Raw genomic sequence first — 13,573 nt, 5'->3', positions numbered from 1 at the left:
GATGAGGGGACAGCTGGAGGGTCCTGGCTGAAGCCCAGGGCTCTGGAGCTGAGCCTGGCTTGAGCACTGACTTCTCAAGCACTGAAACCCCTGCTCTGAGCTTTGCTGGGGTTTCACAGCAGAGTTCATGTGGTAATTAGCCATGCTAATGAGCACCTTTTTAGCACTGGAGACAAAGGCTGCACTTGCTCTCACCTGGGTATTAATAGCATTGCTGGAACAATGCTCCGTGGTTTTGTGGGTTCCTACGCTGCAGAGCCTGCTCAGGGTGAGCTTTAATGATCATTGCCTGAAGAAAGGAAGCTCAGAACTTAAGTGCTGAGTTCAGCTGGGAGGGGAGAAGTTCCCCTCAGCTGAGCCCTCCCCAGCCCTGCAGGGACTGTCACAGGTGGTGGCACCTCCAGTGATGGGTGGGCCCAGGGCGGAGAGGAGCCCATGAGGAGGGAGAGAACTGGTTGCCAGAAAAATGGATTCATCTGCCTCCTTCCATGGACAGTGAGCCTTCCCTCATGGTGCTCTGGAGTGTGATGGGTCCCACAGAGTCCAGAGCAAACCACAGAGCTGCTCCCAGGTCTGGGATGCCTCTGGAGCCAGGCTGGGAGAGCTGGGGTGCTCACCTGGGGAAGAGAAGGAAGGGAGAGCTCAGAGCCTCTTCCAGGGCCTAAAGGGGCTGCAGGAGAACTGGACAGGGACTGGGGACAAGGGATGGAGGGACAGGACACAGGGAATGGCTTCCACTGCCAGAGGGCAGGGATGGATGGGATATTGGGCAGGAATTGTTCCTGTGAGGGTGGCAGTGCCCTGGCACAGGGTGCCCAGAGCAGCTGTGGCTGCCCCTGGATCCCTGGCAGTGCCCAAGGCCAGGTTGGACACTGGGGCTGGAGCAGCCTGGGACAGTGGGAGGTGTCCCTGCCATGGCAGGGGTGGAATGAGATGCACTTTAACATCCCCCCAACCCAAATTGTTCCAGGATTCTGTGATCTGCAGAGCTGGGTTTTGGAGAGGCAGGAGTGACCTCCATTCCTTTAGAAGGGCTCTGTCTCTGGGCTGAACTGTAAGGCTTTGGAAGGCTGTGGGGTCTGAGGGGTGTTGGGATCTGAGATTTTCTCGGGCTGTGTTTTGGATCTTTCCTCCCTGGTGAGGTTTCTGCATAAAGCATCTTCTTATTGACTGTGGGGAAGAGATTTTGGCTGCAGGGGCTTTTTGTTTTCCTGATCCACTTCCCTGTGACAAGTCCTTTCCAAGTGTGGAAATTGCTTTGATATCTTTATTCAGTGCTGGCTCGCTCAGGAGCCATTGCATAACCCGGGCAAGGGGATGGGCTCAGCCTGGGGAGCTGGGAAGGGGCTGGGGAGGGGCAGCTCTGGGCTTGGGCTGCACTCACCACCCGTTCTTGGGCTGGTTCCTGCCACCATCACAGAGCTCCTGCCAGCTCAGAAGCTCTGAGAATGTGTCATGAAGGGAATTTGCAAGTGGAGCCTTTCCTTGAAGAGTGGAAGAAAATCCTGATGAAAGGAGCTGCCTTTGAAGTGGTTCCTGCTCCTCATCCAGTGCTGGCAAAGGGGTGTGAAGTTGTGTGAAACAAAGGGCAGGTTCTGTTTAGATTTTGTACCGTGATTTCCTCCCCCCAAGAGTGCTTTTTCCATCCAGCTGTGCTGTGTTTCTGTTGAGAATGTTGAGATTCATTAGCTTCAAAAACAGGGATTTCTGTGGAGGAGTCTGTGGATAAAATGGCAATAAAATAATTTTATCTGTACCTAAGAGATGCATGTAATAGTTCAGGATACCTGAACCTAAGCCAGCAGCTGAAACAAAAATCTGGATGTATTTATATTTACTTCCAAACAGGGGGACATTGTTACTCTGCCTGACCAAAACAGTGAGTACAAGTGACAGGATCCAAGGTGAGGACCTTGGAGAGACTTCTCCTGCCCCTCCTGGAGAAATGAGCTGCTCCCCTGCCCCAGCCAAGCCCATGTCCCTCTAGCATCCTGCTCTTTGCAGGTGATGTGTTCCCCTTCCTTCTTCCTCCTGAGATTAGACCTGGGCTGTGCCATGAAGAATAATTACATTTGATGTAGGAAAAGATGAATGTTGAGGAGGAGGGAATTAAAAAGAAATTATAAAAAAGAAGCAGCCCCAATCCCTCGTGGTTATTGGAGTGGGAAGGGAGCACTTTGTCAAAGGGAGTCCTCTGTTTGAGGTGTCCTGGGCTCAGCCTGAGGCTGGGCCAGCAGCAAAGCCTGCACAGGCAGCAGGGATCCATTGGTACATGTGACACATCTAGGAGGATGTGAGGATGGCTTCCAGGGACAATGTCCCTGCCCTGGGAACAGGCTCCAGAGTTGGCTCTGGGCACTGAGCAGTGTCCCATGGCAGCTGTCCCATTGCTCTCCAGACTGGACCAGGGAGCTTCCCAGTGCCTGGTGTGTTCCAGCAGGAGCCTGGGGACTCCTCTGGGGGTTCAGCTGAGCCTTTGCAGGGAAGGAGCCACGTTCATGTCAGGGTGATCCCAGTCCTGACTCTGAGCTCTGGCCATGGGGCACTGCTGGTATGGGACTGGGGCATGAGACAGCCTTGAAACAGAAGGTTTGGTCTTTTTTATGGAATCACAGAATGTTCTGAGTTGGAAGGACCCACAGGGATCATCCAGTGCAGCCCCTGACCCTGCCCAGACACCCAACAGTCCTTCCCTGTGCATCCCTGGCAGCTCCTGGAGCTCTGGCAGCCTCGGGGCTGTGCCCATCCCTGGTGTGCTGAGAGCAGGATCTCAGATCCACCCAATGGAAGGATTCTCTATCCTCAGGATCCTCCCCTAAGCCTCTCAGTCTGTGTTTCCCTGATGTCCTGCCCTGACACTGAAGGGCTGCAGTACTTCCTGGAAGCATGGAAGGATTTTAGCATGAATTGCCCAGAGGGAAAAGGCTGGGGTTCCCCTGGCTCGTTTTGCCATTTTTTTGCCCTCAGGAACAGGAGGCTGAGCTGGACCTACCCCACTGACTTGCATTTTGGGACCCCTGGATGTGCCCTCCCTGCCAGGCTGGTCTGTGCAGAGATAAATCCACATCCTTCACTGCCACCCATCTGAAGGGTTGTTCTGACACTTAACTCCTCTTCCTCTGTCTTCTCCTCATGACTGGAGTGGAGTACCAGCTGCTTTTCCTGGAAGCACAGTGTGGGACATCCCGGGCTGCCTTTATATCCTGATGCTTTAGATCGTTAAATTCTCACAGCCTAAGCTCTTTATTTCTTGTTTTGCTGTGCTTATGAGAGGATCTCCTGGGGCCTTATTGTACAACAAATACAAATAATCCATGAATAAAGCAGGCTGGCTTTTTGTACTGCTGGCAGTCTGCAAGGATTGCTCCCAGATAACATTTAGGGATATTACTCATTTTGATCTGTGCCTCCTACCAATGTTTCTCTGCTCAACACTGCAGAGATGTTGCCCTCTGGAAGGAGGCTTCTCCAGATTAATTTCTGATTTTTCTACCTGTTTGCTGTCTGCCTTTGGCAGAGTTTCAGTTTCCTTGCCTGCTTCCCTTGCCCAGCCATGGTGAGTTGGTGCAGGTTTTGGGATAGTTCAGGTGTGGTGCACACACAGAGCTGCAGTTATTCCTTGCCAGTGTTGCCCTGGGGGAGGAAGCCCTTTAAATTCACTCTTAGCACGTTTAGTTTTATGAAGTCCTTGATCTTAAACTTCTAAATGAGCTAGGATGTGAATTGCAGAGTAGTAACATGAGGTTTAAATCAGAGAAAGCCCCACTTCCCTGCCTGGGAGGATGTGCTGCTCTTGCTGGGGCTGCTGTGAAACAGGACCAGTTATGTTAAATATAAACTGGTATTTACTGGTGCCTTGAAGCTGCTGCACTTGTTCCCCACTGGGAACTGCCCTTTGGGGAGCCAGTTCTCATTAATTGCTATCTGATCATTCCACAGGACTGACAGGGTGTGTGCACTGCAGATTTTCCTCCTTAGATCTTTTCCCTCTGTTTTCTTCTTCCCCTGTTATGTGCAAACACCATGTTTATTTTTCTGTATTAGCTCCTCTACTGTTCTGCTCTCTTCAGTAATTAACAGTTGATTTCCTACTTGTCTCTTGACCTTTCTTTTGCCAATCCATTCAAATCACAAGAATTTCTGTTCTTTAAATAGCTGCTTAAATGCCACGGGTAGAGGTCAGCTGGTTTAGTTCTTGACATATTTTGAGGAAGATACCCTGTTGTTCATTTATTTCTCCTCTAGATATTTCTTCTTCTTCATTTCTGGAAGGTTCCCATAGCAAATTGGTGTAGAAATGACTTTTCCCCCTGTGTAACACACAGGAATGAGTGGTAGGTGAGTGATACCTTGATCTTTATGCAGAGGGCAGAATTCACTGACATGGCAGTCAGAGGCTCTGAAGGACTAAAATGTTGCTTCTCTGGGCACCTTCTGCCAGAGCCTCTGCACCCTCACAGGGAGGAACTCCTTCCTCCTGTTCCTGTCCCTCCATCCCTTGTCCAAAGTCTCTGCATCTTTCCTCCTTCAGGCCCTGCAAGGTCACACTGAGGTCACCCCAAAGCTTCTCCTCTCCAGCTGAACACTGCCAGCTTTCCCAGCCTTTCCTCCAGCAGAGCTGCTCCATCCCTCTGCTCATCCTGGAGCCTCCTCTGGGCTCTTCCAGCAGCTCCAGGTGCTGCCTGTGCTGGGCCAGGGCTGGGGCAGCTCTGCAGGTGGGGTCTCACCTGAGCACAGGGACAGAATCCCAATCCCTCCCCTGCTGCCCACGCTGGGGATCAGAATTGACATTTCCACAATATGCAGGGACAGCAAAGAAGTTAATCCAAACTGCAGATTTGCTGGAAAATTGCTCTATAAATAAAAATAAATTCCAAAAATAAGTAAAATAAAACATCAGTAGAAGATGAAGGGGAGGGGAAGAATGGAAACAAGCGGATGTGAGGACTGAGGAGTGGATTTGTTCCATGGCCAAGTGCTTGTGTTGAGAGGCCTTTTATCACTGTGACTCCTTTGGAGAGCAGCCCTTAGAGGGCAAATCAGAGTAACTCCAAGCAGAGAAGTTCTGGGAGTGCTGTCTGCCACCTTCCCAGGAGGAAGCTGGATCTGGGAATCTTCTCCACAAGTCCCTGACAGGAGGGGACAGCCGGGGGGGTCGGGCTCTGCTCCCAGGGAACAGGGACAGGAGGAGAGGAAACGGCCTCAGGCTGGGCCAGGGGAGGCTCAGGGTGGATATTGGGGAAAACCCAGAAGCAGGCTGTGCAGGGAGATGGTAGAGGGGTTTAAGAGCCCTGTGGATGTGGCACTTGGGGACATGGCTCAGTGGTGGCCTTGGCAGTGCTGGGTCAAGGTTGGACTCGATGTCTTGAGGACTTCTCCAACATAAATCATTTCATGTTTCTGTGGGAGTCCCCAGTGCCAGGTGATCCAGCTGGAGGCTCTGAAACACCTGTAACTGGTGGGGAGGCTTTGTGCCTGGAGAAGCAAATGCAAGAGAGAGATATTTCCTGCTTATTTGCCATTAAGTTCAACTCCTGTACAAACAGAGAGGATATGAGGTCTGGCACAGGGAGGATTTGTGTGGCACAAGATGGCTCAGCCCAGGTGCTGCAGAGCAGATTTCCTGAAGGGACAGGTTTGGGTCTGGTGAGGTTCAATCTCTGAGTTTTTGGACTAAAAGAACGATTTCATTTCCTTCTCCTGTTAGAATCTGTGTGCAACGGTGGAACATTTTCAGAATGGGATGTCAGTAGGATTTTTCCTTTATTCCTGGATCAGAATGGGATGTCAGTGGGATTTTTCCTTTATTCCTTGGTCAGAATGGGATGTCAATGGGATTTTTCCTGTATTCCTGGGTCAGAATGGGATGGCAATGGGATTTGTCCTTTATTCCTGGGTCAGAATGGGATGTCAATGGGATTTTTCCTGTATTCCTGGGTCACAATGGGATGTCAATGGGATTTTTCCTGTATTCCTGGGTCACAATGGGATGTCAATGGGATTTTTCCTTTATTCCAGCAACAACGCACTGTTTATAGGCTGACCCTGGTGAAATCTTGGAATGTGGATGAACTCAAAGCCTATGCTGACCTGATCTCCATTGGGAAACCAGACTTTATTGAGGTCAAGGTGAGTTGCATGGAGCTGTTTTAGTTTTTCCAGCAGTATTTTCCATTGTTTTGTCCCCATTTCCCCCCTGCCTTTAGTCTAAACTTTCTAAGTAAGTAAAATTCTTCTAAAGTGATGCATAAAAACCTCCTCTTTTGCTTTTAATATTAATGAATAATAATTAATTAACATTCAGGTAATGTTTCCTAGTGTCCTGTGTGTGCCTTTTGGAGCAGGTTTCCCTGTGCCACAAACCAAAATTTGTACCAGCCAGCCTTGATTTCTGTCCAAGAGAATCATCACTCTCTGGCCTTCTTTTGTATTTCAGTGAAAGCAAAGATAAACAGATACTCCTTCTTTATATCAACTAACAGTTGAAGCAAATATTCCAGGTTAAGCTGGTAGTTTGGGGTGGGATTCTTCCTATCCTGATCTTGAATTTTGCCAGGGGAAAGGTGAGGGGTGAAAGGTTCAGTGATGTGGTTGTTTTAGGCTGGATTTGAGGGCTGCCAGCAGGAGATGTGAGATACAGCAGGGTAGGAGGGGCTTTATCGTGGGCTTAATCAATGTAGTAAATAGAGACTGCAAAAAGCTTATAAACTTGTAAAAAAGACACCTTCCCAAGTGCTCTGAGCATTTTCACCCAGCAGCTCAGCTCCCTCAGCTCTGTGTTTGTGCAACTCTGTCACTCCTGGACTCTCCTTTTTATTTTCTCGTTTCTTTCTCTCTTATATTTTTTTTATTCTCTCTTATAATTTTTAAACTTTCTTTCGTTTTTTTTAAACTTTTTTTCTCAACCTTTTTTTACTGCTGCTCTGAAGAAAAAGCCTGGATTTTGCAATGAAGGTTTAATACCTTCTCTTCAGCATGGACAGTTTTTCTCTCTAGGAGTGCTGCTGAATTTGGGAGCTTCATCTCAGCTCGGGTTTGGAGTTTGGTTTGGGGGGTTTTCCACCTTCCTGGGTATCTCCCTGGCTGTGCAGGATGCTCCCAGGGATGGAGCAGAGGCTGTGGGGCAAATATCTGTCTCTGCAAGGCACAGGCTGCTCTTCCCTCTGCCTCGCAGTGTCACAGTCCTGCTTTCCCAGAGCTCTGCCCTGGAAAAATCCTGCCTTGCTCTGCCAAGGAAATAGCTGAGGGGTCACAGGTGTTCTCCTGGTGCTCTTTCAGCTGGGACAGGGGTTCTCATGGATCTCTGAACCCAGTTTGTGGGAGCTGGGACAGGGGTTCTCATGGATCTCTGAATTCAGTTTGTATGAGCTGGGACAGGGGTTCTCATGGATGTCTGAACCCTGTTCTGTGAGCTCTGAGCACAGGTCCCCTGTGAGCTGGGACAGGGAGGGACTGGGTGACATGCCCAAATCCAGTAGTGGGATGGTGGCACTGGAGATCCAGTCTCACACTGTGGTGATCACACAGCATTTGGGACTTGGCAATTTTCCCCCAAGGACTTGATATTTCGGATTAAAAGTCATTTTTTGTGTTCCTTAGAGAACAAACCATATTTGGGATGAGGATAGGCCTCAGGATTCTTTTCTCCAGCCCCTCAGTGTCCCAGGGTAAAAAGCCAAGGACAAGGTGGTGCTCCAGAGTGATGAGGAGATTCTGCAAAGCTGTGCCTGAAAATGGGGCTGAGCCTGGGGATTTTCTGGTTGAAGACCTGGGATAAATGACGTCCCTTTCAGATGAAGGGAGCTAATCCAGTGTTGTTCCAGAGAGGCTCAAGGGCTGGATGGAGAGAGATTTTGATTGTGCAGGGCTTAATCCTTGTTCTCATTTCCATGAGTGCCTGACAGTGCTGTGGACCCCATTCTCCCACTTAAGCCAACAGTAAAGGGAGACTGAGTCATTAAAAATGCATCAAATTGATTTATTGCCTTAATCTGTTCTAATGCCAGCATGTCAGTGTCACACTTGTACAGAGCTGATGCTTGTATTTAAGGTCTGGAACATGCCAGAACTCGTTTTCTTGCCACAGTGCCCTCTTTGGGTTCTGAAAGTCAGAGGTTTGTTTGATGTGCAGCATTTTTGTGTTCAGGGAAGGGAACAGAGCTGGGAAGGGGCTGGAGCCCCAGGAGGGGCTGAGGGAGCTGGGAAAGGGGCTCAGCCTGGAGAAAAGGAGGCTCAGGGGGGACCTTGTGGCTCTGCACAAGTCCCTGACAGGAGGGGACAGCCGGGGGGGTCGGGCTCTGCTCCCAGGGAACAGGGACAGGAGGAGAGGGAATGGCCTCAGGCTGGGCCAGGGGAGGCTCAGGGTGGATATTGGGGAAATTTCTTCTATGAAAGGGAGATCTCCCTCTCCTCCTGTCCCTGTTCCCTGGGAGCAGAGCCCAAACCCCGCGGCTGTCCCCTCCTGTCAGGGACTTGTGCAGAGCCACAAGGTCCCCCCTGAGCCTCCTTTTCTCCAGGCTGATTGGTCACAGGTAGGACCTGGTGGTCCTGGAGGACTTTTCCACCAAGATAATTCCATGGTTGTGACCCTGGAGCGGAGGGGGTGATTTAGCAGTGGCTATTTCTCTCTCAATCCCCACGTGGCTCATTTGGAGCGCTGGGGTGAAAGGCTGGGTGTTGTGTTTGAGTTCAGCTTTCCAGGAGGAGTTGCTTCCACTTCCAGGGATTTCCTGCAGATTTCCAGGCAGTGCAGCACTGCTGGGCCCTCAGTCACAGGTAAGGGGTGTCTGGAGAGCTGCTGGGAAATGCTGGGGCTGTGCTGCACAACCATCTCCAGCCCTCCCAGACTGAAATGACACAAAGGACTGATGGCCTTTGTTAAATCAGCTTGAAAGTGATGATTAAAAGCAGCCAAGGAGTTGAATCCTGGCTGGATCCACTGCAGCAGGAGCAGACGTGCGTGAGGCCTTGTGGCTGTGATTTGAGGAGTGCTGCTGCTCAGCTCAGGAGCCTTTTCTTTGCAGAGACTGCAATCAACGTGGCATTGAGGCTTTTTATATTTGTTTGGGGTCATGGCTGGCCCAGATTTTAAACAGTGTCTCTGTCACTCAGCAGCTTGGCCCACACTTTGTTCTCTGTTAATTCGCACCAGCCTCAATTAAATTTATAATTTGTGGGCTCGAAGTCAAGAGAATTGTTTTGTTCAGTAATTAAATTGGGAAGTATGCAGTATGAGTTGAGGAACAGAGCACTGTCAGCTATAGTTGTTTCCTTCAGAGCCCTGGGGATTTAAAGGATTTCTGGCTGTCTTCGTCCTGGGGCAGGAGCCAGGTCCTGGGGGCAGGAATGTGCTTCCCTTGCTTCCCACAGCACCAGAAACCATCCTGGCACAGGGCTCTGGGCAGTCCACTTGTGTTCACTTAGCTCCATTAGAGCTGAAAATCAGCCCTGGCCCAGCACAGGCAGCACCTGGAGCTGCTGGAGGAGCCCAGAGGAGGCTCCAGGATGAGCAGAGGGATGGAGCAGCTCTGCTGGAGGAAAGGCTGGGAGAGGTGGGAGTGCTCAGCTGGAGAGGAGAAGCTCTGGGGTGACCTCAGTGTGGCCTTGCAGGACTTGAAAGGAGCCTGCAGAAAAGATGGAGAGAGACTTTGAACAAGGGATGGAGGGACAGGATAAGGGGGAATGGTTTCCCACTGCCAGAGGGCAGGGACAGATGGGATATTGGGCAGGAATTGTTCCTGGGAGGGTGGACAGGCCCTGGCACAGGGTGCCCAGAGCAGCTGTGGCTGCCCCTGGATCCCTGGCAGTGCCCAAGGCCAGGCTGGACAGGACCTGGAGCAACCTGGGACAGTGGGAGGTGTCCCTGCCATGGCAGGGGTGGCACTGGATGGGCTCTAAGGTCCCTTCCAACCCAACCAGTCCATGATTCTGTGAAATCCAGAGCATACCCAGCACAGTTGCTCTGGATTCATCCTGGCAGAACGACGAAGAGCTGGGATGCTTTTCAAAGGCTTCTGCATTTCAAGGTACTTGGCCAGAGCTCTGTGGATTAGGCTGCTCAATGCACCCTTATTAAGCAGGTAATTAAGAGGCAGCATCGTTGCTGTTCCTGCCGCAGGGAGGTTGGGGAGAGAGCTCTGGGTGAACAATGGGATCCTTTCCTTTTTAATTCTTGATGTCTTAATAACTGTCTTCATGTATTACTGCAAAGCAGAACGTGACCGCCCTCATCAACTCCGCATGGGTTTTAAGTGCTATCAGCTGTTAATTAACTCCAGTTTGAAGAAGTTGGGGAAGTTGAAAGCTGCTTTCCTTCGGTGTGCTGGAAGCTGATTCCCATTGATTTGTGCTGGGAATTAATCAGCCAGCCAAGCACTCACTTATTCCATTTGCCTCTGTGCTTCCTTTGCTTGTAAACGATATCTTTGTAGTTTACTGAGAGCATAAATCACGTTGGAGCTTCTGAAGAATTTCCCCCCTCTATACTCATACATTTTTCATGCTGCTCAAATCATAATCTGGATAATGAGGGTGGGGAGAATATTGCTGTGTGTCTCCAGCTGAACTTTGGGGATCCAAACCCCTCATTTGCATGGCTGGCTGTTCTGATATAACACTGACTGTTAAAGAATGAAGATGTTTAAACTCTGGGTTCAGACTTACAGAGCTGGGCTAAAAAAGCCTGAATGTACATTCCTGGTGAGCACTCCCTGGCTTGTGCCCTGTCAATCTTCCTCCAGTCTGGCTCTGAGTTATGGTGCCTGGGCAGATTGATGGGGTGAATACCTCATAAATTTATGGGTGAGAAAGTAATTGCTAACAAAACTTGTACAGTTCCCACTTAGCAGCAGGCTCTTGCTCCTGCTGCCCTTGGGTGTGCACTGTGCTCTGGTTGAAAGCGTTGACAAAGATGTGTCTGCACATTCCATGTCTAGGGAAATGCAGGTAAATCAGGGATTGGGAGCATGAGGTGCCATGGCCATGCCACACATGAGCCTGGACACAAATTCCATTTAAAGAAGGTCCAAGTTCTTCCCAGGGGGAAAACCATGAGTGGGCCAGACACAGCCATCCATAAAACTGTGTTGTAAAGGCTGGTGCTTGGTGGGATTTTGTGACTGGAATAAAAGAGCTCAGCCCAAAGGCAGAGGGGCTGGGTGGTGTCTGTAGGAAAAGCCTTTGTTGTGTTTACCCTTTGGGTACCAGGGTTCTGACCAGCCTTGGGATCTGCTGTGTGATCTCTCAGCAATGGCAGATTAATTGCTGGGAATTAACAGTGAATTATTTGATTGGGAGGAATTGATGTGGATCACGATCCTGGCTGTGAAATATTTTCAAGCGGACATTAAATCACACCCTAAAGCTGAGCACTGCCTGCACTCCAGGTGGGTGACACTGAGTGCTCAGCACCCACAGACCTGCCTGTGGTTTGGGGCAAATTACAGGGAAAGGAACATTCAGTGTTTTACAGAATTCTGTCCTGTGAAAGGGTTTTGTGTCATGCACTGGTTAAACCAGAATTGAGTGAATTTTATCGGGAAGGGGGGAAGGAAGGTTGGGGAAGCAGGGAAGGGATGAAGGAAGGAAGGGAAATAAAGTGAAAGGAAAGAAAAAGAAAGAAATACAGGAAAGGAGAAACGAAAAAAGAGAAAGAATGGAAGAAAAATTAAAAGAAAGAGAGAAGAAATGAAATGCAAATTTGGAGCTCATGGCTGAGACTAAATCAGTAATTTAGGAGGTTCAGGTGATCACATCTCCAAATTAAGAGCAGCTGGTTCCAGAATGGTGAGGCTGGATAAGGAAGGCCTGGACATAGCACTCAGTGCTCTGTGCACGGTGGGGACTGGTCACAGGCTGGACTCCATGATCCTGGAGGGCTTTTCCAGCCTCAGGGATTCTGGGATTTGGAGGCTGAAGGTGGTTGATGGGTGTGGGAGTGCTGGAGGTGTTCACTCCCTGAGCAGTCCTCCAAAGCAGCAGTGCTGGTGTCCTGGCTCTGTGTGGGGACAGAGGGACATGTGTCCTGCTCCATCCATTGCAGGCAGTGTGGGGGGTTGGGAAGGGAGCTGGAGCAGGAACCCCGAGTCTCTGCACACTCAGGGATCTGCAGGGGAGGTGTCCTTGAAGCATGTCACCTCTTGGGGTCAGCTCTGCCCAAAAGCTGCTTCCAAAAGCTCCGGTGCTCCCACCAGGGAGGGGCTGAGCTCTGTGTCAGTCCCTGCTGTGCCCAGGGATGCTCCCAGTGCTGTCACCTCCGTGTGCCCAGGATGGGTACAGCCCACCTGGGTACCTGCTGGATTGGCATGCAGATACTGCAGCACAGGGCAGAAATCACAGCCTGCCTTTGGAAGGAAGGGACCCAGAGCTGGTTCCCTGTGTGGCACATGGACAGCATCTCTGGGAGTGTCCCACTGACATGGCATTGATTGTCCATGAGACTCTTCCAGACTTGTCACATTTCCCACCCCACTGACCCTCTCCAAGGTCCCTTGGTCACTTAGGGGCATCCTCCCTGTGACTTCTGTTAAAGAAGAGTTCCAGGGTCATGCCCAGCCTGTGTCACTGCTGGGGACACCTGGCACAGTGCTTTGGTGTGCAAAGATAAGTTGAAAGGATAGTGCAGAAGGCAATCTCTCCTGATGAATTACAGCTGTGCTGACTACTGAGAGTGGAAACATCTGTGCCTGCCCAGTGAGTTGGGGTGTTATAGAAGAGTGGGTTAGCTGACTGTTAGTTACAGTTCAAGGGGGAGCTTGAGAAGCAGAGTCTGCTTCAGTTTGGGATGGAGTGTGCTGTGCTGTGTGGTCCTGCAAGGGACAGACAGAGTAAGAAGATGCTGTGTGAGAGACAGACAGGGTTAGGTGGCCAGGTGAGGGACAGCTTGGGTTGGAGTTTAGCCAGTTGTGTAGAGAGGAGAGAAGGAGTCAGTGCTGTGTGGAGCTGCCTATGAGGGAAGGAGTCAGAGTTGCTTGAAAGAAGGCATGAGAAGTTTTCTAACAAAGGACTGGTGGTGATACCAGTCCAGTCTGTCTCGACATAATTACTGCAGCACTCTAGGGATGTGTTGCTGCAGGAGGAACCCATTTTTGTGCCATCTCTGACCTTGCCATGGGATCCAGAGCGAGGGGGGCAGAGCTGGCACTGCAGGGTTTGGTGTGGCTGGCACTGCCAGGGCTGGGGAGGGCTGAGCTGACTGTCCTGTTTCCCTGTGTCCCCAGGGTGTGACATACTGTGGGGAGAGCTCTGCCAGCAGCCTGACCATGGCCAATGTGCCCTGGCACGGGGAGGTGGTGAGCTTTGTGCAGGAGCTGGCGCGGCTGCTCCCAGAATACGGCATCGCCTGCGAGCACGAGCACTCCAACTGCCTGCTGATGGCCCACAGCAAGGTGAGCCTGCTGGGTTACACTGGGGAGGGGCAGCACACTGCTTGCTTTGGTTGTGGCAGCCTTGTTCTCCAGTTATCTGGAATGTTTAGGCTGGAAAATCTCTCTGGGGTCTTTATGTCCAGCCCAGCAGTGCTGGACCACCAAGTGGCACATGTCACACCTGTGTCAAACCCCTCCAGGGGTGGGAA

At 50.7% G+C, this 13,573-nt stretch overlaps 1 protein-coding gene across 4 annotated transcripts in view; it reads left to right on the top strand.

Annotated features, from left to right (window-relative positions):
- The window catches only part of LOC117005885 (S-adenosyl-L-methionine-dependent tRNA 4-demethylwyosine synthase TYW1-like), a 92,033-nt gene that overhangs the window by 64,092 nt on the left and 14,368 nt on the right, over positions 1-13,573 (top strand). For all 4 annotated transcript variants that reach the window (XM_033077961.1, XM_033077960.1, XM_033077959.1 and 1 more), the window contains 2 exons: positions 6,019-6,129; positions 13,218-13,385. In XM_033077961.1, coding sequence (XP_032933852.1) covers positions 6,019-6,129; positions 13,218-13,385 — 279 coding nt within the window. The remainder of the gene's footprint in view (positions 1-6,018; positions 6,130-13,217; positions 13,386-13,573) is intronic.

The sequence above is a fragment of the Catharus ustulatus genome, chromosome 22 (assembly GCF_009819885.2).
Source record: "Catharus ustulatus isolate bCatUst1 chromosome 22, bCatUst1.pri.v2, whole genome shotgun sequence".
NCBI lineage: Eukaryota > Metazoa > Chordata > Aves > Passeriformes > Turdidae > Catharus > Catharus ustulatus.
This window is presented reverse-complemented; position numbering and strand designations above follow the sequence as displayed.